The 25507-nt window shown below is 42.4% G+C and overlaps 1 protein-coding gene across 1 annotated transcript in view; it reads right to left on the bottom strand.

The window, feature by feature from the left end:
* The window catches only part of UGGT2 (UDP-glucose glycoprotein glucosyltransferase 2), a 192092-nt gene that overhangs the window by 164549 nt on the left and 2036 nt on the right, over window positions 1-25507 (bottom strand). Inside the window, exons 2-4 of the mRNA XM_058681695.1 lie at window positions 10277-10359; window positions 1703-1833; window positions 1127-1239 (exon numbers count right to left, since the gene is read on the bottom strand). Coding sequence (XP_058537678.1) covers window positions 1127-1239; window positions 1703-1833; window positions 10277-10359 — 327 coding nt within the window. The remainder of the gene's footprint in view (window positions 1-1126; window positions 1240-1702; window positions 1834-10276; window positions 10360-25507) is intronic.

The following is a 25507-nucleotide window of genomic DNA, read 5'->3' as shown; positions in this document are numbered from 1 at the left end:
TTGGAAAAACTATAAACACACACACCCACACACACAAAATTTGCCTACATAAAAATAAAAAGCCTTCTGTACATTAAAATTAATACAAAATAGGGGCGCCTGGGTGGCGCAGTCGGTTAAGCGTCTGACTTCAGCCAGGTCACGATCTCGCGGTCTGTGAGTTCGAGCCCCGCGTCAGGCTCTGGGCTGATGGCTCGGAGCCTGGAGCCTGTTTCTGATTCTGTGTCTCCCTCTCTCTCTGCCCCTCCCCCGTTCATGCTCTGTCTCTCTCTGTCCCAAAAATAAATAAAAAACGTTGAAAAAAAAAATTTAAAAAAAAAAAAAATTAATACAAAATATAAGCAAATATTTTAAAAGGTTTCCAACAACTAAGGGAAGTACTGATATGAATTACTATATCTATATTACTGTTTAACATATAAATAGCTCTTTCAAAATTAGAGAAACAACTTTAATACTTTTGAAAGTACAGATAAATCAGGCACTAAAACACAGACTGGTACAAATAAATTAATAATTTCCTTCTGACTATCCATATCCTTTTGTATTAAATATGTAGAAGTAAAAAAATAAATAAAGTTTTGAATAATACATTATAACAATGCAACTCTATACTCTGTATTACTGTATTATTAATTTTTTATTCCCAGGTTATACATTCAGCTTAAAGAGATGGAGGCCAGGGTCACCTGGATGACTTAGTAGGTTGGGCTTCCTTCCGACTCAATTTAGGATCAGGTCATGATCCCAGGGTCATGGGATCGAGCCCCACATTGGGATTCATTCTCTCTCTCTCTCTCTCTCTCTCAAAACAAATAAACTTAAAAAATAAAGAGAAGCAAAATAAATACACAATTTTGCATGTTTGAGAAAACATTTTATGATTATATAAAACATTTCATGTATTTTATGGTATTTTGATATAATTTATATTCTAAAATCAAAAGCTAATTGAGACAAAATACTGAAAGGACTTAACTACCAGCCCATTCAGTTTTTTCAATCCAGAGTACATGCTTTAATACAAATTTTTAATGAAGACACTGCTTATTATAAGAAATTTCTATTTCAACCCTCATCTCTTTTTATAAACCATACCTTTCACTAAAGGCTATTATTAACTTACCTTGAAGTAGCCTTCTTCAGCAGCTTTTTAATCTCATTAATTTTACAGGTGTGTTTTTTATGGATAACCACAAATGCATCACAACCATCTGGCGGGGGCTCATCAGCTGCAATCTAAGATTTCAAAGATTATATTTAGCTACAGTAGTTGATAATTACAATATAATCTTTAAAACTCATGCATTCCTTTGATTAAAATAACTCATCAACTACTATCAAGTTATTGCTCTAAGTAAAAAAATATCTACACACAGAATCAAATACTTTAACAAAATCAACTTCATAGTAGGAAATACATGCTTCAAAGTTATTGAAAAAATTCCAAATTAAAACTTTCATTACTGTTCATGTCAATAATGATTTGTCCTCATAATCTCCTTATTCCACAGAACTATAAAATTATATAATATATTCAATTACAATCAAGAACAATGATAATATAATCAATGATAGGCTACGGAACCAGGTATTGTAAGTTTGTAGATCCTTTGGAACCAAAGATACTCACATTAAGATAGATTTATGTATACTACCAGCATGCCTCTTTGTCAATTATAGTTTGGGTATTTTTACGTACCTGTTGAAACATCTGAATAGTTGGTGAGTATGCCCTTATAGAGAAAGCAAACTTTAGGAGATTGATATGTAAATTGTCTAAGAATTGTCCAGCTTTCTTCAGGATTAAATTGTAATAAGAATAAGCAGATTCTATAAAAAAAATTCAAAATAAAAGGACGTCATTTCATTTTCAATACATTGGCACACCTCTACTGTAAAACTAATATACAATCATTTCTTAAGTTTGGTTATGGCTGGGGTTAGAGAAAAGTGGAAAATCAAGATCTGTTTTATTAACTTCATTTGGATCTTCCAGTGAGGTACAATCAATGTAAGTCCAGGTAAAAATAATATTGTCAATCTATTTGGAAGATGCCAGCATATCAGATCAATTCACTCCAAGGTTATGGAGTTATAATAACAAGGAGAAGATACAGGCTCTACTTATCATTTAAGAGGAGACTATGAACAGCACGCAAAAATTGAAGAATATGATCGTTAATAAATTTTAAATGACATGTATAAATAAATTCTACTCAGATTTAGTGCACATAGCCAAATGCAATTAGTATGTCCAGAATACTTTAGGAGACAGAATTTGAAACAGACCTTAAAGAAGAGAAAGGTCTTCTTGTATAGAATAACCTGAAGCTGGTTTCCTCTAAACCCATCTCCAAAGATCCTGAAGACACCAAAGAGGAGGATGAATCCTAGAATTTAAGAACTCTGACACCCCAGGGGAGACAGATCATTCTGATGGAGAGGGCCAAGGAGAACAGAAGCTGAGAGCTACAGAGGGCCTGGTGACACTCTTGGAATAACCAGGGAAAGAACTATATTTTTGCCCTTTTCTTTTCTCTACACCACCTGAGGTATACTTATCATCTGCATTGTTGCCACTGTGTCAGCCAGAGATGGTAAGGTAACAGCACAGCAGCTCAGGAGCCAACTGGCGCAGACGCCCATAAACTGGCCCCTAGACATTCCCTGGTCATGTCTTCTCTCCTTTACTCCTTGGCATTAAGCTATCAATTGATGGAAACTTCATTAAAAGAGCTGAGCTGGGGCAGACCCAGATCTTCACTCACAGTTCCCAGATGTGAAAAGGGAGGACAAAAGGGATGTGCAACTACAGACACCCTCCTGGGGGAGGAGGAAAGGGTACTGTCTGAATGGAGAAACTCTGGGGGTGGTGAGGGAGATTTGGGTGTTTGCTGACTGCTGCAGTATTTACTGCTTGCTCAAAGGCGCTGGGCTCTTAACCCTTGCTTGATTCCTCTCCTTAACTCAACCCATTCATGGTACAGGTGCCATCTTGACTTCTATGTTGCTCTATGGGAACTGGGGTTCAGGGAGCCAGCACAAATAATGTGGACATGGTGGGTACTGCTTTTTCTTTGAGTAATAAAGTCCTTTGCCTCTCGTCCAGGGTTTTAGGTCTTCTGTCAGTATCCACGAAACTAATCTGTAAGCTTGGAAATGGTAAAATCTCAGATCCTTCACAGTATGTGACAGATCAGAGATGGATTGCTGACAGAAACATGGATTTTTGGAGGAGAAAAGACCCAGCTCCATGGGTCAAACTGACAGGATTAGAAGAAGTCCTTGTTAATTGATAGTGAACATACTGACAAAATAGTATGGTCAATCAGGCAAAAAGTGGTCCTCTACTTTGCCTATTATTGAAAAGAAAATAAGAGATTACAGTTCAAGAACTGGGCAGTACATTCAAAAATTTCCCCTAATCAGGTCTTAGTGGTTAACTCTCTTCCATGCAAGGGAACTTCCCTACCAGTGGTTCTGTCAGTTTCAAGTCCAACCCACTATGACAAGTACAAAGACCTATCTTGGATGAGGTAAGGTCTGACCTTCATCAGACAATAGGTACAGACACGCATATCTACATGGAGTGAAAAAGGAAGGAAATCTGTTACCAGTACGGACAGAAAGCCGGAAACGCATTAGAACTTTCGCTTGCCAAGCAGAGGACAGGGTGGAGTACGTAATGCAGAATTACAACCAACTTAGGATTCAATAGTTCATACGGTCTATCGTGCCAATCACAGATCCTTTCGAAAGGCCAGTAGTAAGTCTCAAGAATTACTGTGATGGGTCCTGGCTGATAAGAGAAAGCTGTGGACGACTGGGGAGATTTCCCTTGGTCAGTTATAAAGTCTTTCGGCTCGGATCCAGAAGTCTCATGTCTCATGTCTGATCCTTGAAACTGTGGGAAGCTAAGTTTTTGGCTTGCAAGTAAGATAAAAAGAAAACCTCAACCCCCTTACAGCTCTGGGTAAAAAGCTCAAGAGTGAGAGAACTAAAATACAGGGGGATATGAAAATTGTACTGAAAGAATGGAGGAAAGAACGAGAAAGAATACCATAAAATACAGACTAAACTAGAGGTAACACCAAAGTAAAAAGAATTGGGAAAAACAGAAATACCAAATGCAGGGGAAAGGTGAACTGACAATGAATCAGAAATAAAGGAGGAGAAAATGAAAAAAAGATCTGAGTAAATGACAGATACAGAAGTCAGGCCAAGGAGACCTATAGTATGTATAATTATATCCCCAACAGAGAATCAGGGGAATAGAACAGAACGAACAACAACGACGATACGAAACCCCGTAATTCAAGAAAACTGTCCAGAATTAAAGAGGAACAATGAATCTATATACCTAAGAATGAAGACTCAGAATGGTTAGCACTGCAGCACTTTCCAGTAAAACTATAGGACCTTAAAGTTAAAAACCTGAAGTACAAAATGCACACACACGTACATAGTCATGCATGTGAAGAACTCAAGGTCATCATTCCTAGGAGTTATTCATGAGGCATCAACTAGGCAGCAAACTTCACATAACCAAGAAATAATTGGAGGAAATGCAGCATCAAGTTTGAGGGTGAGCTCTGAATATACTTAACTAGAACAAGAATAACTGAAGGAGTGGAGGTTTACAGAAGACTAGGTCAACGCTGCACGCTCCGGTGACACAGAAAAGCACACAACCAGCAAAACTGCCACAAAAGGGAAATTAAGTGGAAAGTAACATAAGGTTGGAGATTCCTCACAAATATTATCTGGGAATGAAAGAATATCACCAAAGCCAACAGAGCACGTAGTCGAAGTTTATGTATACTTAAGAATACAAAGATAAAGACTAAGAATACTGGTGGACAAAATCAGATGGCAGTAAGGGGAAGAAAGGATTGCCAGCCGACTCACTACTGCTTATGGGGGACCAAGACACAATGCCCAGAGCTAGAGGGGGCTAACCACTCAGGGCCTTCACACGATGTTCCTTCCATTTGAAATGCAGGAGGGTAGGCAGTGCATGTTCAGCCAACTCCTATTAGCACACCTTGGCTTAAATGCCACTGTTGTGGAAAGAGTTTTCTCTGACCTCCCAGCCCAGATCCTGTCATACACTCTGACAGGGCCGTACAATCTCTAGGTCAATTCTCAAAACTGTAATTAAAAATTATTTGTAACTTAATAATGCTGTCCTTCCATTAAGCTATAAGCTGCGAATGCAAGGAATCTTTTCTAGGCTTTCAATTGTACCTTTCTGCTCCTGGCACATAAAATAGGCCTTCAAAACATTTCTGGAGTATTTAAAAAATGAGGAAGTCTCTTCATTCTAGGCCATGATACTTTCCCAATATAGTACTTTTAAAGAGTTCTAGAATAGGTGTGCACATTCATTCCTACTTCTTTAACAAACTATACGGGATTTCTCAGGAAGTTATGGTTAGCTTCCCTCAAGAATAAAAAAGTAACACAAGTAAGACTGACCTTCAACAGTAAAAGCAGTACAGATTAGAGAAATGATCTTAAAAAAGACATAACAGCTGCAGGGCCAACAGAAAAATAGCCAAAATTAATATCATAACATAACTAAGACTATATCAATCGAACAGGGATCAGTCCTCCATGAAAACAGGGAAGATCGTCAACAGAAACAAACGTCAGTAGTGCCTGTCAACTGAGATCAAGTTTTGTCACTGGTCACTGTCAAGGTCTCTAAGGTAGAGATGGATGTAGGTAGGGGTCAGGGGTTTATAGAAAGTAAGCATCTGATGGGGCGCCTGGGTGGCGCAGTCGGTTAAGCGTCCGACTTCAGCCAGGTCACAATCTCACGGTCCGTGAGTTCGAGCCCCGCCTCAGGCTCTGGGCTGATGGCTCAGAGCCTGGAGCCTGTTTCCGTTCTGTGTCTCCCTCTCTCTCTGTCCCTCCCCTGTTCATGCTCTGTCTCTCTCTGTCCCAAAAATAAATAAAAAGTTGAAAAAAAATTAAAAAAAAAAAAAAAAAAAAAAAGAAAGTAAGCATCTGTTATTTAGGCTTAACTTGCACCATCATCTCAATCGTGAGATGGAGGTGTTGGACTACTTCAGCTGAAGTTTTAAAATCACTGAATCCAGACTTACCAACCAACCTGCTAATAACAACTTGGCCCTTTCAATATCCTTCCTCTTTTTCCAGCCTCATGTTTTACTTGATTTTTGCCTATTGGCATTTAATATACATAAATTACTCTCACCTTTGCGGGGGAGAAAGCAGCAGCCTCCATAGGCTGCTACTGATTCATCTTATTTGCTTCACAATCTTCCCCACCTCCCCCCCCCCCCCCACCACCCAGGGGTAGAATTTAGCAATTGAACACTTAGATATACAATACCCGGTGTTCATCACGAGTGCATTTCTTAATCCCCATCACCTATTTAACCCATCCCTCTACTCACCTCCCCCCTGGTAACTCTGTAGTTGAGTCTGTTTCTTGGTTTTCCTTTTTGTTTCCCCTATGTTTGTTTGTTTTCTTAAATTCCACATGAGTGAAATCATATGGTATTTGTCCTTTTCTGACTTACTGATTTAGCATAATACTCTCTAGCTCTATTCAGGTCATTGAAAAGGACAGGATTTCATTCTTTTTTATGGCTGAGTAATATTCCTGTGTGTGTGTGTGTGTGTGTGTGTGTGTGTGTGCGCGCGCACACACACACACATCTTTATCCATCTGTCAGCTGATGGACATTTGGGCTCTTTCCATAATTTGGCTATTGTTGATAATGTTGCTATAAACATTGGGGTGCATGTGCCCCTTCAAATTAGTATTTTTGTATTCTTTGGGTAAACACCTAGTAGTGCAGTTACAGGATCGCAAGGTAGTTCTATTTTTAATCTCCCCCCACCCCCAGTAGGCTTCACATCCAGAATGGAGCCCAGCATGGGGCTTGAACTCACAACCCTGATTATCAAGACCTGAGCTGAGATGATGAGACAGACTCAGCTTACAGAGAGATGAAGAGACTTAACTGACTGAGCCACCCAGGTGCCCCAGTTTTTAACTTTTTGAGGAATCTCCATTCCATTTTCCAGTTTGCATCCCTACCAACAGTGCAAGAGGGTTCACTTTCTCTGTATCCTTGCCAATACCCATCCTTCCCAAGTTGTTAATTTTAGCCATTCTGACTGGAGTGAGGGGATAGGTCACTGTGGTTTTGATTTGTATTTCCCTGATGATGAGTGGGATGTTGAGCATCTTGTCATGCTTCGCAGTCAATTTTGAAAGACTTAACAATACTTATCTCTGCTTCGAACCTCAACTCATACCTCAACCTACCATAGTTATTATACCAGTGAAACTACTAAGTCATCAATAATTTTTCTGTTGTTAAAAGCTTAATATTCACATTATTTGATCTGTCTATGCTATTTGATAACATCCATCACTTATCAATATTCTCCTGGCTTTCATGACAACGTGCTTTCTAGGTTTTCACCTGCCTCTACGGGTACTTCTAGTCTCTATCCTCTAGTTCTTCCTCTGGTTGGTTCTTAAACATTGATGTTCTTCAGGGTTCTGCCCTTGGGATTTATTTTCTTCTCCTTCTATACCTTCTCCCTGTAACTTCAGTGGCTCTCTTCATGTTGATAACTCCCAAATCCTACACTTTAGCCTAGATTTTTACCACCTAAATCTCCGTCATCTATCACCTTATGGGAGATCTTCACTTGGATATTCGACAAGCATTTCAAATGTGACACATCCAAACTGCAATCATCCTCCTATCCAAACCCAGTTCTCAGTTACAAGTAACTGAATTAGAAATGTCATAACATTTTCTGAAAATCTTTCCATTAAAATACATAAGCAACTCTACTTATGTAAAAACCACAGAAATCTTCAAGGACTTTGAGAATGAGCTTCTTCTATGTGGAGCACATAAGTAAAAATAAATAGGGACTCTGGAATTAGATAAACCTTGGTTGACATTTCTAACTCACCACACAAAACTCATAGGTTAGCTAATATCATGCCACTTGAATCTTGAAGCATTGACAAAAATAGAACTCTGTAGCAAAACCATCTAAAATGGTTGCAAAACCAGGCAATTCAATGTTTAAAAAGGTCTTAATTTGCTGACACACAATGTAACGTGTTCTCACTAAATGGCATGGAAATAGCACCTGTATTCGAAATGTTAAATCTTCAACATTTACAACTTTTTTAGACAAGTAGATCACCGGAATTATTCTTCAGTGAAGAGTATTTACAGGGTCTCATGGAGATTCAACAACCTAAGAAGTTACAAGTAACTGGGGATTTAAAATGTTTCCTCTAGGATAATATCTTGGAAGTAAATTCAGTAAATCTGACAGTTGTTGACATATTTAACTCCTCATATACGCCATTCTCTCCTACACCTAACAACATCAGCAATGATGCAGCTTATGCACTTCATTCTTGCCATTATAAATGATTTTAACAGAATTATATCTTCAGTGTTAGTAATTCTTATTTAGTAGAATTTCTTTTAGGTTCAACCCTGAAATACACACCTCCTACATTATATGCTTGAAGCAGAGCTTACATATTCCTAAACTTATATTCCAACTTGTTAATAGTCATCTGCCATCAGATTGTCCACGCATGTCATTTCATTTAGCTAAAATATGTGGCTACATATAAGCAACTTAAAGAGTTCAAAATTTGTAAAAATAATTTTCCAGATTGCTTCCCCAATGGAAAATGGCACTGAATAAGGCTATAAGGTACATACTGAGAACCAAAGATTTGGGATAGTTGCATTTAGGAGCTTAGGTGAGAGACACAAAATTTGGTGGATTTTTTTTAAACTACCAGAATCTTACATATTAATCTAGCCTATTTTTACCTTAAATACCAAAACCAAAATTGTCAGGGCAAATACAAAGCCAATCAATGACAGTTTCCCATTGATTTGCAAGTTGACTTCTAAGTGGTCAAAATTCCTCTGTGCATTCCACCCTCTCTCCTGCTTCCTTCCCTTCCCTACCACCTGGCTGTCCCTGTCTTCCAGACTCTACTCCTACACTCACCACTAGAAAGGCTGCCCTGCTCTCTCTGAAATAATAACTGCATGCCCTTTTTCATGCACTTCCATGTCGTCCATATCCCGCGAAGCTCTTAACATTCTTCTGTTGTCCCCTTCACAATATTGTGGGGTCCAGGGACCATAGATCACATTTATTCATCTTTGTATTCCCAGTATCTAAAGCAGTGCACAGTATCTCTTGTGACCCAAATAATGATAATAATGAAGCTTTTCAGTAATAAAAGTTTTTTTTAAAAAGCAAATTACTTGGTTTGAAAATATTTCAGTTTAAAGTATCACTAAAGGCATGTCTGCTCTATTTTTTAAACCTGTCTCATGAAATCATCAAATTGCTGAAATTCAAGGCCACTTGAGCCAAAAGGAGTCCAATAAATGAACACTTAAAATATTCAAAACTGTTGTTTCTCTTACATTTACACTCCAGAACAAAATCATAAACTAATCACCATAGTAAATTTTCTCTAAACTATTTAATCTCCATAGTAAGAAGTTCTCCCCATGTCTACCAGGCTAAAGAATTTGCTCTTGAGGGGTCCACATTAATATTTATTCCATTCTCTGTAGAGTCAGGAAAACAGCTTTCCTTTATAATAATTAATAATTAACCTTTTAACCTGTGCTGCTAAAACCTAATTTCATTATCTTTAATCTACTGACCTCTAAGAATACATTAATAAACACATGCCCATTCTAAAGATAGATGTATGTACACATTTGTAATATATATTCGTACATATTTAAGAAGCGGGAATCAGTAACTATCTTCTAGATAGTGAAATGAAAGCATACAGATTACCTGATTTGTTACAGGCAAGTATTAAAAAATCTCTTTAAGAGCTTACAAGTATTTTGGCAAAAAAAAAAAAAAAAAAAATCAACACTACTAGATACAAAAGTAATACTATTTCATATAAATCTAGGTAAAAAGAAAGCCATAATTCAACAATTTCTATTTCTCTTTGATTATAAAACAGTATGCAAACACTGTCAATTATATGAATTTTCTTAAAATAAAGCGTTAAGACCTTTATTTTTTGGAAATGGATGCTTGGAATATAGGAAAACATCCAGGAGAACATCTTTTCAAATTTAATATTCAGATTTACTAACCCAATTAAGCATTTACACTTCACCCTTAATGTTAAAAATAGACATATCTAACGTATGCACATAAATCCAAACCTTTAAGTTATAATATGCACATCACCTACCTGTTTGCTTATAAATGGCTAATTCTTGTACAGTTTCCAAAAACTGCCAAAATTTTTCATTACTTTCTTCTGCCATAAATTCACTATTAAAATAAAAGTAATCAGTTAATAGATGGGAATGAGAAATGAAATGAGAAACTATACCTTAGAACCAAATTATAACTTATGGTTAAAAACCTCCAAAAATTAAAGTGACTTTCATTTTAATGAAGAGAACAAATGGATGATTCTTACACAGATATCATTCTCAAAAGACAAGCATATATTCATGACTGGAAAAGACTGCACAAGAAATCACTTTTGGCTTTTCCTCATTAGCTATAAGTAAAAAATGGATTTATTTTGTTTCTCCATGTGAAATACCACTGAGAAGTATTTTTTGTTTTTATTTTAATTCCAACACATAGTTATATTACTTTCAGGTGTACCATATAGCAATTCAACAATTCTATACATTACTCAGTGCCCATCATGGGAAGTGAGTGTACTGTTAATCCCCATCACCTACTTCACCCATCCCCCCCAGCCACTTCCCCTCTGGTAACTAGGAGTTTGTTCTTTATAGTTAAGAGTCAGTTTCTTGGTTTTCCTTTGTTTCTCCTATGTTCGTTTTCTTCAACTCCACATGAGTGAAATCATAGGGTATTTGTCTTTCTGTGATTGACTTCACTTAGCATAATACTCTCCAGCTCCATCCATGTTACTGCAAATTACTGAGAAGTATAATTTAAACATGATGGAGTATTATATAAAAGTCTCACACACACACACACACACACACACACACACACACACAACCTGGTGTTCTATAAAAATTGGTTTTATAAACACTTTTTAGAAATATTGTCTAGGGGCACGTGGGTGGCTCAGTAGGTTAAGTGTCTGACTTTGGCTCAGGTCATGATCTCACAGTTTGTGGGTTCGAGCCCTGCATCAGGCACTCTGATCAGTGCAGAGCCAGTTTTGGATCCTTTGTCCCCCTCTCTCTTTGCCCCTCCGCAGCTCGCACTCTGTCTCTCTCAAATAAATAAACTAAGAAAAATGAAAAAAAAGAGTATTATCTAGGGATGCCTGGGTGGCTCAGTCAGATAAGCATCTGACTCTTAATTTCAGCTCAGATCATTATCTCCTGGTTCGTGAGATCTAGTCTTGAGCTGGGCTCTATGCTGGCAGCATGGAACCTGCTTGGGATTCACTCTCTCCCTCTCTCTCTGCCTCTCCCTCTGCTCACACTCTCTCAAACTTTAAAAAATAGTATTATCTATTATTTTTATTTTGTTACTTATTTATGTAGACAATCTTTTTATTATTTAGAAGAGAAAATACCATAATGAAAAAACGAATAGGAAGTTAGTGTATCGAATTAGGTCTTTGGCCTTGAATCCCAGACACTTCGATTTTTCCCCAGAATGTAAGTCATAAAAAATGACCAAAGCCATTTAAAACCTCTGGAAATGATGAATTAAGTGAGAGGATATTCTGTTCCGTATAGAACAAAGCACAGGACACCCAAAGCAAGTAGATTCAACCGTTTAAACTAGAGAGGAACCAGGCACCAAACAGACAGTACAGATTTGTTATCACCCATCTTATCTTTCTCTCGAGTCTTGGTAAACTTTAATGCTTAACATGAATGAAAAGTACAAGGACATTCAAGACACATGCAAAGTAATTCTTGTGAGTTTGGTTACTAAAGAGAAAAACTGATTAATTCATCCACATAAACAGGACAAGCACTAGAATTCAAAGCAATTGGTAAGTGGTTCTTGCTAGCAACGGTGTCCAACTCAATGGCATTAAAAAAAAAAAAAAAAAAAGAGAGAAGCTAAAAGCAGAGGAAATAATGGGATAAACAGAACGTGTGATCTGAAAAGGACAGGAATGGTACAAAACGTTAAGCAAAGCAGGGAGCACCACCTAATACCTAACTGATCTGCCTAGACATCTACAGACCTGTTCAGAGGCTGTGCAGCCACAGACATCAGTTTTATCAGGGGAAAGAATCAGCCAAAGAGAAAGTAATATGGTAGGTCTGCAAACTTCTCGATGCCGGAATTTACACATCGAAGTATAAGCCTTCAAAGACCTTGAGAAAGTCTTCGAATACCCTTATTCCCTCAACATACCACTGGTCTCAGCACTTACGGAACTCTTCTAGAATTTACTTTCAGAGGCAATTTGCCAGGAACTCATCATTAAGTTTAGAGAGAGAAATAACCTTGAGAGATCATCTAAATCAGCTCCTCGCCTTAAGTTTAAAAAAGTAAAAAAAAAAAAAAGAAAAAGAAAAAAAGAAAAAGAAAAAAAGAAAAAACTGGCATTTTCAATTTGTTCACTTGTTTTGTACATGTAGCTCCAAATAACAGTGTTTCCCAAAAAATTCTACCACAGAGAAAAAAAGTGATTTCTACAGAATATGTTTATATGTACAAAAGAGCTTGACAGCAGTTATAAGTAAAATTCCAAAAAATATTTTTGGCAAGAGCAACACCAGTGGAATAAATGCAGTTTAGATGTGGAAGTTACAGGTTATAAAAATTTACCCTCATCAGCCTGTAATCATCCGTAGCAAATAATACTAAATTATAAATTAGGTAGGGGACATACTCAGTCATCTTTGCTTCCTACACAGTACCATTCTCAAAATAGGCACTCAAATTTCTAGGCTGAACTAAAATATTCTGTGTAGAGAGAGGCAGGAGAGGCAGGAGAGGCAGAGGCAGGAGAGGCAGGAGAGGCAGAGGCAGGAGAGGCAGAGGCAGGAGAGGCAGAGGCAGGAGAGGCAGAGGCAGGAGAGGCAGAGGCAGGAGAGGCAGAGGCAGGAGAGGCAGAGGCAGGAGAGGCAGAGGCAGGAGAGGCAGAGGCAGGAGAGGCAGAGGCAGGAGAGGCAGAGGCAGGAGAGGCAGAGGCAGGAGAGGCAGAGGCAGGAGAGGCAGAGGCAGGAGAGGCAGAGGCAGGAGAGGCAGAGGCAGGAGAGGCAGAGGCAGGAGAGGCAGAGGCAGGAGAGGCAGAGGCAGGAGAGGCAGAGGCAGGAGAGGCAGAGGCAGGAGAGGCAGAGGCAGGAGAGGCAGAGGCAGGAGAGGCAGAGGCAGGAGAGGCAGAGGCAGGAGAGGCAGAGGCAGGAGAGGCAGAGGCAGGAGAGGCAGAGGCAGGAGAGGCAGAGGCAGGAGAGGCAGAGGCAGGAGAGGCAGAGGCAGGAGAGGCAGAGGCAGGAGAGGCAGAGGCAGGAGAGGCAGAGGCAGGAGAGGCAGAGGCAGGAGAGGCAGAGGCAGGAGAGGCAGAGGCAGGAGAGGCAGAGGCAGGAGAGGCAGAGGCAGGAGAGGCAGAGGCAGGAGAGGCAGAGGCAGGAGAGGCAGAGGCAGGAGAGGCAGAGGCAGGAGAGGCAGAGGCAGGAGAGGCAGAGGCAGGAGAGGCAGAGGCAGGAGAGGCAGAGGCAGGAGAGGCAGAGGCAGGAGAGGCAGAGGCAGGAGAGGCAGAGGCAGGAGAGGCAGAGGCAGGAGAGGCAGAGGCAGGAGAGGCAGAGGCAGGAGGATGGGGAGGGGGAGGGAGAAATTCCCATGAATGCTTTAAATATATATATAAAAAAAGGGGGCATCCCAAACAGAGAGCTAACAGTTCTCTTAAGTTTCTATCTCCCAAGCTCCTTCAATCTACCCAATGTTCTCAATTCTTCCTATTCTACACTTATTCCCCTCAACCTCTTTGATTTTCCTACAATTTTTATTAAAAGAAGCACTAAAAACCAGATGTGAGTAGAATAATGGGAGTCTAGAAAACACAAAAGAAGTGCAATGGTTAAAGAAACTATAGGCTGCCAGCCTGCTACACTGTCACAAAGGAGAGATTTGGTTCAAACGTATAAAGTCAAGACCACTAGATAAAAATTATAGTGGGAAAGAGTTCAGTTTATCGAACAAAGGACTTGCTGACAATTTATATTTGTTCACAACAGAACAGGTAAGTGCACGAAGTAACTAACACTAAGCGTCCTAGCTGGATTACCCCGGCAGGACACCAGTTTTCCATAGGTCAGGTACACAGCTAGAGTCTAGAAGTAATTCTGATGGTGGTTTGAAGTAGACACTACCTAATATAAGGCCCTTCCACTGCGTTGACATTATTGGGCACCTGATCCTGATGTACTGAGCCTTGGGAAAACAAGTATGAATAAGAAATACTCGTTGCTTCTGCTGAGCTAATACTTATTACTAATACTCGTTGAGCACCTACTTTTGTGCACGGTGCCTTGGTAAAATATAGATTTTTACCCCCTGCAGCTCACATTTTACAGCAGAGATCAGCATACATACCTTTCAATAAGGATTATTACAGAAGTATGGACCAAATGTTAGGAGAACATACTAGAAAGACATCAGTTTTATCAGGTGAAAGAATCATCCAAAGAGAAAGTAATATGGTAGGTGCACAAATAGGGTATCAATGAAGGAAGGACCATAGTAGAGTGTTATGTTAACCATATCAAATTACCACATAGTGGCTTAAAAAGAAAGAAATTTATTCTCACAGTTCTGGAGAAAAAAAGTCTAAATTCTTGGTGTCAGGGTTAACACAACAGGTCCCACAGGTCAGGATCTAGACCTGTCTTTTGGGGGCCACCATTCACGCCACTGAAGTCCACCCTGGGCTCCCCAGAATCCACATCTGTCCCACATACAAAATGCATATGTCCTATCCCAACATCCCCCACTGTAATCTCAACCCATTAGGGCATCATCTCTAAACCAAAAGCCCATGTAAATACCACCAGAAGTCTCAAATCTCATCATGTAAATCATTTAGAGGAGGTAGGAATGAGACACTGGGTATGCTCCATCCTGAGGCAAAATTCTCCTCCGTATGTGGACCTGTGAACTAGAAAACAAGCTGTCTGCTTCCAAAATGCAGTATCGATACGCATTCCAAATTCCAAAGACAGATATTCCAATTCCAAAAGGTAGAAATTACAAAGAATGAAGGAGTTACCAGTCCCAAACAAGTTCAAAATACAGCAGGACAAATTGTGTTAGGTTTCAAGTGGTGAGCAGAACCCTCAGCGGCGTGCTGCTCCACTCTCTGCTGCATGCCACGGCTCTGCCCTCAGGGTCATTACTCCCTTCTCTTGAAGGAAAAATGCGTGTTTGCAGTCAAGCAGTTTATCAGCCAATTTCCTGCCTATGGAATTTTGAAAGTCTGACAGCCTTCTCTCATTTCATCCCGTCTCTGTCTCTTTTGGCAACATTTTTGCTGATACGACATAATCAAAATCCTTTGGGTCTTTTGTAGATCTCACCAGCATCATGCCAGAAAAACCTTCCTCAGATCCATCCTGGACAAATCTACCCCTCCATTCCTGGCTTCTACTGAGACGGTGGAATAGACCCATGAGTCACAAGCCTAACCTATACAGAAAAAGACTGACCAGCCACAAAGTTGGTCTTCTTTCTGAAGCATGCATCCCCAACACTGGGTTTCCTCATTTTAACAGTCTTTGCCATCTGGGTAGCAGGAGAAACTCCCAAATTATCAAGTGTGGCTTCCTTTTTTCTGAACAGCTCCTTCTTCAGTTTCTCTCCGTCCTCTTGCATTTTACTATAAACAAGGCAAAACCAGGGGATACCTTTAATGCTTTGCTTGGCAATCTCCTTAGTTAGCTATTCAAGTTCACTGACTGCAAGTTCTGTTTTCCACACAACTGTAGAATCCAATTCAGCCCCATTTCTGCCCCTATAAAACAAGGATCATCTTTCTTTGTTTCCAATAACAGGTCACTCATTTCCTTCTGTACTCTTACCAAAAGAGCCTTTAATGTTCTTATTTCTACCAACATTCTACTCACGAAGACATAAGTATTCTCTATGACAGAAGCTTTATTAATGACCATGCTCCCTGCTTTCCTCTAAGTCCTTAGCAGAATCACCTTTAATGTCCCTATTTCTGCCAACAGTCTCCTCAAGGCATGTAGGCTTTTGTTTTTTTTTTTTTTGTTTTTTTTAAATTTTTTTTTTCAACATTTTTTATTTATTTTTGGGACAGAGAGAGACAGAGCATGAACGGGGGAGGGGCAGAGAGAGAGGAAGACACAGAATCGGAAACAGGCTCCAGGCTCCGAGCCATCAGCCCAGAGCCTGACGCGGGGCTCGAACTCACGGACCGCGAGATCGTGACCTGGCTGAAGTCGGACGCTTAACCGACTGCGCCACCCAGGCGCCCCTAGGCTTTTGTTTTTTAACCACATTTCTCAAAACCCTTCTAGCTTTTGCTGGACTTACCAGCTACTTCTACATTTTTAGCTATTTCTTACAGCAGCACTCCACTTTATCAAGTCTGTATTGGTTTCCTAGGGCAGCTGTAACAAATTACCAAAAACCTGGCAACCTAAAGGAACAGAAACTTATGGTCTCACAGTTCTGGAAGCCAGAAGTCCAAAATCAAGGTACTGGTGTGGCCTCTTCAAGCTTCTGGGGGCTGCAAGTGTTCCTTGGCTTGTGGTTACATCAATCCAATCTCTGCCTCTGTTCACATAGCCTTCTCCTCTTCTGTCTCTTATAAGGACATTGGATGTAGCAGCCATCCAGATAGTCCACAATGATCTGGTCTCAAGACCCTTACTAATTACATCTGCGAAGATCCTTTATCCAAGTAAGGTAACATTCACAGGTTCCAGGAGTTAGGATGTAAACTTTTTAGGAACTGCAATTCTCCCACTACAAGTGATGCAGTTGATACATAGATGGAGGTCAGATTATGAAGAACCTGAAGTAGCATCCTACAAAAGTTCCAGCTCTAAGAGACTCAAGGCAAATACAAATGAGGACAATGTAACTACAAATCCAAGATTGGAAGAAGTTAGACTGCAGATCTGGAACAGAGAATGGGATCAGATGGATGCAAACTGGGAGAAACAGGGGAAGAAACAGAGGAAGAGGACACACATTAGGCTCGAATATTTTATTCAATACAACTATTTTATTACATCTGATATCATAAAATACAATGGATTACAAGATAATATGAACAATTATGTACCAACAAATCAGACCACCTAAAAGAAATAAACTCCTGGAAACAATAAGCTATCAAGACTGACTCACAAATAGAAAATCTGAACCAATTACTACCACAGAGATTGAGTAATAAAAAACAAAACAAACCAACTCCCCAAAAAGGAGCACCTAGATGGCTCAGTAGGTTAAGCATTCCAATGCCTCAGGAGTTTAAGCCCCATCTCAGGCTCTGCACTCATAGTTCGGAGCTTGCTTGGGATTCTCCCTCTCTCTGACCCTCACCTGTTCATGCTCTTTCTCTTACAAAATAAACAAACAAAAAAACAAAACAAAAAACTTCCCCAAAAACAAAAGTCTAGGACCGGATGGATTCACTGGTGAATTCTGCCAAACATTCACAGATTTAATACCTATTTTTCTGAAACTCTTTTAAAATCTTGAAGAGGAGGAAATGCTTCCAAAATCCTTTCACAAAGCCAGCATTGCCTTGATACCAAGGAACACGAACACACACACACACACACACACACACACACACACACACAGAAATTACAGGCCAATGTCCCTGATGACCACAGATGCAAAAATCAACAAACTATTAGCAAACAATACATTAAAAGAATCACACACCATGAACAAATGGGATTTACTCCGGAGATGCAAGGATGGTTCGACATCTACAAATTAGTCAACATGGTATACTATATCAACAAAGTGAAAAATAAAAATCATATGATCACTTCGACACAGAAAAATCATTAGACAAAAGTCAACGTCCATTTATAATAAAAACTCTCCACAGACAGGGTACAGACGGAATAAACCTTAACATAAGAAGGGCCACATATGACAAGCCCACAGTTAACATCATACTCAGCAGTGAAAAGCTGAGAATTTTCCTCTACAATCAGGAACAAGGATGCTCATGCTCATCCCTTTTATTCAATACAATATTTGAAATTCTAGCCAGAGCAATTAGAAGAGAAAAATAAATAAAAGATATCCAAATCAGAAAGGAAGGAGTAAAACTGTCACTGTTTGAAGAAGACAGGCATCATATTATATATAAAAAACCCTAAAACTTCACCAAAAAAACTATTAGGACAAATTAAATGATAGGATACAAAATCAGTATACAAAAATCTATTGCATTTCTGATACCAAACTCTCAGAGAAAATTAAAAACAATCCCATTTACAAGTACATCGAAAGGAATAAAATACCTAGGAATGAATAAAATACCTAGGAATAAATTTAACCAAGGAGGTAAAAATCTGAACACTAGAAGTCACTGATAAAAGAAATTAAAGACATAAATAAATGGAAAGACATTCCATGCTCACAGATGAAAAGAATAAAGTATTCATACTACCCAAACAATCTGTAGATTCAGTGCAATCCCCATCAAAATTCCAATGCCATTTTCCACAGAAATAGAACAACCCACAGTGTTATCCACACCGGATAAAACTAGTCCAATGAGAATATCCTGAAAAGGATTTACAGAAATTGACACCTAACTTCTGGCAAAATGCTAAACACTTGCTGGAAATCTCCACTGAGCAACTGCAGTAGCTTTTCCTAAGCCTGTTGATTGAACAAATTTTAGGCTGGCACACAAAAGCCTAGTGAACCCATTCATGACTATTATAATTGACTCCACAAATTGTCTTTAAATTCTGGTCTTCCCTTAGATGCTGAATCCACCTAGGTAGCATTTAACTCTATATTCATTAATGGGTTGAACTTGATCCTTCTCCTTTAGGAAAAGGACCAGAGGTGAATGGGAAACTCTGTTCACTCCAGATTCAGTCAATTTGGCAAACTAGCTTGCATACATCCTACATGCATCACCCAAAAAAGACTGATAAAATTCTTAAAATTCTTATTTTTTAAATTTTTTAAATGTTTTCATTATTTTTCAGAGAGACAGAGTACGAGTGAGAATGAGCAGAGAGAGAAGGAGACACAGAATCCAAAGCAGGATCCAGACTCTGAGCTGTCAGCACAGAGCCCAATGCGGGGCTTGAACTTGTGAACCACGAGATCATGACCTGAAGTCGGAAGGTAACTGACTCAGCCACCTAGGTGCCCCCAAAATTCTTAAAATTCTTGATTTTCATCTCCAACAAATGAAGGACCCTAAACAAAACCAAAAACCTAGTTTTTACTATTTGCAAAGAGCTAGGGCATTGGGGGGAAAAATCTGTTACCAGCTTAAGTGCTCCAGGCACCTTCAGCCGGGTAGCCAATATTCCCAGTGTCCTCCTAATTCCCAACAACAGGATTCCGATGAGTTTGAGGCTCTTCCCAGTCTCCCCTCTTAATCAACTCAGAGAAACCACTCACCTGCTCATGCTCTTTCTCTTACAAAATAAAGATTGAGAATGCAGCTGTCTTTATTGACACCAGACATACACTCTTAGTGCTCAATCCCACTGCTAAAAACAGCCCCTGCCCTGGAGTACTAAAATGGTTCTAATGGGGGGTGGGGAGTCTCTAATAAGCCTCAACAGGTTTATAACACAGTCGCTGAACCTACTTCCATTAGTCTAAGGGCTCTGATACACATACCTTTCTCCTTAGTTGCTGTGCTGCTCTTCATTTATTGGGCTGAGATTTCTCAGAAAAATATACCAGAGTTCCTTTCTCCCAAAAGGAGAAATAATACTAGAATTTGACCATAGTAATAAAAATAGGCAGCCAGGTAAATTAAATGACCCTTTGACACCCTCAATTTGCTCTGAGTCTGATAGCACTATAGCCGAGTCTGAGGACACTGATCATTTATCCCTGTCGGATCCATCCTCTGTGGGCGACATCTTCAACAGATACTGGCAGCATCCACAGTATACCTCCCATCAAGATTCAAATAGATTCCTCAAAACATCCCCCTAAATTTAATATATGTCCTATAAATAAAGAACCCTTTCAAGGCATCAAGCTCATAGATTACAAAGCTCAAGGCCCCATTATCCCCTGTACCAGTCTCTTTAATACACCTATTTTACCTATGAGAAAACCCAGTAGCCAAGGATGGTTTGTCTAGGACCTCTGGGCAATAAATGACAGTTATCCCTTGGCACCCTGTTGTTCTTAACCCATATCCTGACAACCATTCCCACCGGATGCAAATTTTTCACTGTAGTTGATCTATGGAATGCATTCTTTAGTATTCCAGTTGCTTTCACTTGGGAAGAATGGAAATACACCAGGACAGTAATGCCCCACCCAGAGTTTCAAAGGGTCCTTCTTACTTTTCACAAACCTTAGAAGCGGATTTGAATGGTAGGTTTTCTGCAGTCTCTATCTACTTTGTTACAATACCTAGAGGATTTGCTCCTCTGCTCCTTTTTTAATGTTTATTTTCGAGACACAGAACACGACCAGGAGAAGGGGGGGGAGAGAGAGGGGGGAGAGGGAGAGAGAGAGGGGGGGGAGAGGGAGAGAGAGAGGGGGGGGAGAGGGAGAGAGAGGGGGGGGAGAGGGAGGGAGAGAGAGGCGGGGGAGGGAGGGAGAGAGAGGCGGGGGAGGGAGGGAGAGAGAGGCGGGGGAGGGAGAGAGAGAGAGGCGGGGGAGGGAGAGAGAGAGAGGCGGGGGAGGGAGAGAGAGAGAGGCGGGGGAGGGAGAGAGAGAGAGGCGGGGGAGGGAGGGAGGGAGAGGCGGGGGAGGGAGGGAGGGAGAGGCGGGGGAGGGAGGGAGGGAGAGGCGGGGGAGGGAGGGAGGGAGAGGCGGGGGAGGGAGGGAGGGAGAGGCGGGGGAGGGAGGGAGAGGCGGGGGAGGGAGGGAGAGGCGGGGGAGGGAGGGAGAGGCGGGGGAGGGAGGGAGAGGCGGGGGAGGGAGGGAGAGGCGGGGGAGGGAGGGAGAGGCGGGGGAGGGAGGGAGAGGCGGGGGAGGGAGGGAGAGGCGGGGGAGGGAGGGAGAGGCGGGGGAGGGAGGGAGAGGCGGGGGAGGGAGGGAGAGGCGGGGGAGGGAGGGAGAGGCGGGGGAGGGAGGGAGAGGCGGGGGAGGGAGGGAGAGGCGGGGGAGGGAGGGAGAGGCGGGGGAGGGAGGGAGAGGCGGGGGAGGGAGGGAGAGGCGGGGGAGGGAGGGAGAGGCGGGGGAGGGAGGGAGAGGCGGGGGAGGGAGGGAGAGGCGGGGGAGGGAGGGAGAGGCGGGGGAGGGAGGGAGAGGCGGGGGAGGGAGGGAGAGGCGGGGGAGGGAGGGAGAGGCGGGGGAGGGAGGGAGAGGCGGGGGAGGGAGGGAGAGGCGGGGGAGGGAGGGAGAGGCGGGGGAGGGAGGGAGAGGCGGGGGAGGGAGGGAGAGGCGGGGGAGGGAGGGAGAGGCGGGGGAGGGAGGGAGAGGCGGGGGAGGGAGGGAGAGGCGGGGGAGGGAGGGAGAGGCGGGGGAGGGAGGGAGAGGCGGGGGAGGGAGGGAGAGGCGGGGGAGGGAGGGAGAGGCGGGGGAGGGAGGGAGAGGCGGGGGAGGGAGGGAGAGGCGGGGGAGGGAGGGAGAGGCGGGGGAGGGAGGGAGAGGCGGGGGAGGGAGGGAGAGGCGGGGGAGGGAGGGAGAGGCGGGGGAGGGAGGGAGAGGCGGGGGAGGGAGGGAGAGGCGGGGGAGGGAGGGAGAGGCGGGGGAGGGAGGGAGAGGCGGGGGAGGGAGGGAGAGGCGGGGGAGGGAGGGAGAGGCGGGGGAGGGAGGGAGAGGCGGGGGAGGGAGGGAGAGGCGGGGGAGGGAGGGAGAGGCGGGGGAGGGAGGGAGAGGCGGGGGAGGGAGGGAGAGGCGGGGGAGGGAGGGAGAGGCGGGGGAGGGAGGGAGAGGCGGGGGAGGGAGGGAGAGGCGGGGGAGGGAGGGAGAGGCGGGGGAGGGAGGGAGAGGCGGGGGAGGGAGGGAGAGGCGGGGGAGGGAGGGAGAGGCGGGGGAGGGAGGGAGAGGCGGGGGAGGGAGGGAGAGGCGGGGGAGGGAGAGAGAGGCGGGGGAGGGAGAGAGAGGCGGGGGAGGGAGAGAGAGGCGGGGGAGGGAGAGAGAGGCGGGGGAGGGAGAGAGAGGCGGGGGAGGGAGAGAGAGGCGGGGGAGGGAGAGAGAGGCGGGGGAGGGAGAGAGAGGCGGGGGAGGGAGAGAGAGGGAGAGAGGGGGAGAGAGAGGGAGAGAGGGGGGGGAGGGAGAGAGGGGGGGAGAGAGAGGGGGACAGAGAGAGAGAGAGGGGGACAGAGAGAGAGAGAGGGGGACAGAGAGAGAGAGAGGGGGACAGAGAGAGAGGGGGGAGAGAGAGAGAGGGGGGAGAGAGAGAGAGAGGGGGGAGAGAGAGAGAGAGGGGGGGGAGAGAGGGAGGGAGAGAGAGAGAGAGAGAGAGGGGGGGGGGGGGAGAGAGAGGGAGACAGAATCCGAAGCAGGCTTCAGGCTCTGAGCTATCAGCACGGAGCCCTATGTGGGGTTCGAACCCATTAACCATGAGATTATGACCTGAGCTGAAGTTGGATGCTTAACTGACTGAGCTACCCAGGCGTCCCTCTCTGCTCCTCTTCTTAAACCATTTTACAGGAAGACAGTATCCACCTGTTAAAAACTTTTGCCCTTAAAGGGAAATAAAGACTCTAAAGAAAAATTGCTATTTGCTCAAACTCAGGTTTGATACTTAGGGCATCTGACCTCAGAACATTTGGATCCAGAGAGACTTCATGGCTTTCCAAACTTTCCAAAACCTAAAACTAAGTGCCAAAAATGAGTTTTTCTTGAACTGGTTGGCTACTGTCAAAACTGGATTCCAAACTTCTCTCTTCTGGCTCAATCTCTATATGTTTTACTAAAAAATATAAAACCTCACCCTATTATTTGGAAAAATCAGAAAGACTTGCTTTGGGGACTTTAAAGAAAAGCCTATTAAACCCACCTGCCCTCAGACATCCTAATTATCAACTTTCCTTTTTCCTCTTTGTATGGGAGATGGGAGAGAATACCCTTGGGATTACTCACCCAAAAACACAGGGTATTACAACCAACAATTTGACACTGTGGCACAGGGATATCACCTCGCTTCAGAGACATTCCTGCCACTGACAAAATAATCATGGAATCCCTTTCAAGCATCCTTGTATTTTGGCTGGGGGCAAAACTTCAAACATTTATACTGAGAGCTGGTATGCCCTTCGGATAGCTCATGACTTTGGATTATGGAAACAAGGTTTCCTTACCTCCAAGAGGGATAAAATTTAAAATGGCTCTTATTTCCAAAATTTGTTATATACCACACTTTTGCTGGCTACTTTATTATTAAGGTTCCTGGCCATTCCAGAGTCAACTCTCTGGGGGCCAAAGAAAACCTTCTCATTGATATTTCTGCCCAAAACACCACTCTCAAAGAAACTAATAACCAGACCCCTGTTATGGTCCAAAGAGATGTTCTGCCAAATGATAATTCAGAAAGACGACACCCAACAATTGCCTCAGAAAGGGAAAAATATTGGAAACCTAGTCATTGTTGGTTCAATAAGGAGAGCCCTGGTTTGGACCAAATAAATATCTGGCCCTACTAGAAATTCTAAAGTTCTTATACTTACCACTATACATGCATTAAACCATCGTGGTCTACTGACAATAATGGCATTCATGAACCAATACTGGTGGGGAAGTGTTAATGAGGTTGCAACAAGTGCCTACGTCACTTGCCCCACCTGTCTAAAACAGAACCCAGAGAAACCTGTCTGCACAAATGGATTTCATATAGCTTTCCCACTACATGAATAGAAACATGTTTTAGTAATGGTCTATATGTGTTCTCACAGGACTGAAGCTTTCCCTTCTAGACAGGCTGCTGCTGCTTCTCTGTTAGAAAAAATTATCCCTAACTGGGGAACCCTCTCAAACTTCATAGTGATTGGGAACCTATTTTACTGGTCAGGTGCTTTGACAAGTGTGTGCTGTTTGGCCAGTTTTACAACACCGGCATGGTGCAAATTGTCCTCAATCCTCAGGGTTACTTGAACATATTAACAATACTGTTAACACTCAACTTGTAAAAATTTGTACAGATCCTAAAATACCTTGGCCCAAAGCACTGCCATTGGTTCCTCTAAATCTTGGCTCCACCCCTTTGAAACTCCTAGACTGTCACCGTTTGAGATCGTCACAGATGCCCAATCCACTTGGCCCCTGTACCTCCTTTGACCTACAGTAGATAAAAGAGGAGATATACTTCAAGACTGCAAGGGTCTAACTACTTCCATGAAAAATAATCATGCTTTAGTAGAGTGATCTTTTTCAAAGTGCATTCCTGGAAGACAACAACCTTAAGCATCGTATCTTGGAAGCTGGAAACTGGAAACGGCACCTCCACAAAGACTATTCGGTCTTGCTGAAAAGGCTCTTATCAAGAACTGCTAATCCCGATGGCACCAAACTCCAAGGAATAGGCTCTTGGATTCACATGAATCCAAGGAGAAATCACCAAACCCTACCAGACCTGCACACCATCTGGTAACCTGCAACGAAAGTAGAGGACAATTGACAATACAGCTTTTTCAACATACAGGGACCAGGCCTATATACCTTTTCCTCACTGATTGCTTCTACCAGCTCTTTCGTAGAAAGGAAATGCTCTAGGGGCACCTGGGTAGCTCAGTGGGTTAAGCATCCAACTTCACTCAGGTTATGATCTCACCTTCATGAGTTCGAGCCCTGCATTGGGCTCTGTGCTGACAGTTCAGAGCCTGGATCCTGCTTCAGATTCTGTGTCTCCCTCTCTCTCTGGTCTCTCCCCAACTCATGCTCTGTCTCTGTCTCAAAAATAAACACTAAAAAAATAAAAATTAAAGAAAGGAAATGCTCTTGTGCACATTTCCCAAACCTTTGTGAAAGGGAGAAAACCTCTTCTCTTGATTAGGCCTTTGAGCAACAGCCTCATCATGATCCCAGGACAAATTAAATTTTCACTTGCTTTTTCTGAAGGGCTGGGTTGAAGGTTCAGAATTCATCTTTCATCTGATTCTGAATTCTTATCCAAATTCATGGTTTCTGAATTTGCAACCTTACAGGCTTTATCACTAGATAAGATTTATTTTCAAATGGTTTCTTTGACATAACACTGTTTTAATACATCTTTGAAGTTTCACTAGTCTTGCAAAAAGTTCATTAGTTATTGCCTCATGTTTTTACCTGCACGGAATCTTCTCAAATGCACTTGGTTAATTCTTACAGTATTCACTATTTTGCTTTCTTGGCTACTATAGGTAAGGACTTCCAGGAGGCATAC

This window comes from Neofelis nebulosa, chromosome 1 (assembly GCF_028018385.1).
Source record: "Neofelis nebulosa isolate mNeoNeb1 chromosome 1, mNeoNeb1.pri, whole genome shotgun sequence".
Lineage (NCBI taxonomy): Eukaryota > Metazoa > Chordata > Mammalia > Carnivora > Felidae > Neofelis > Neofelis nebulosa.
This window is presented reverse-complemented; position numbering and strand designations above follow the sequence as displayed.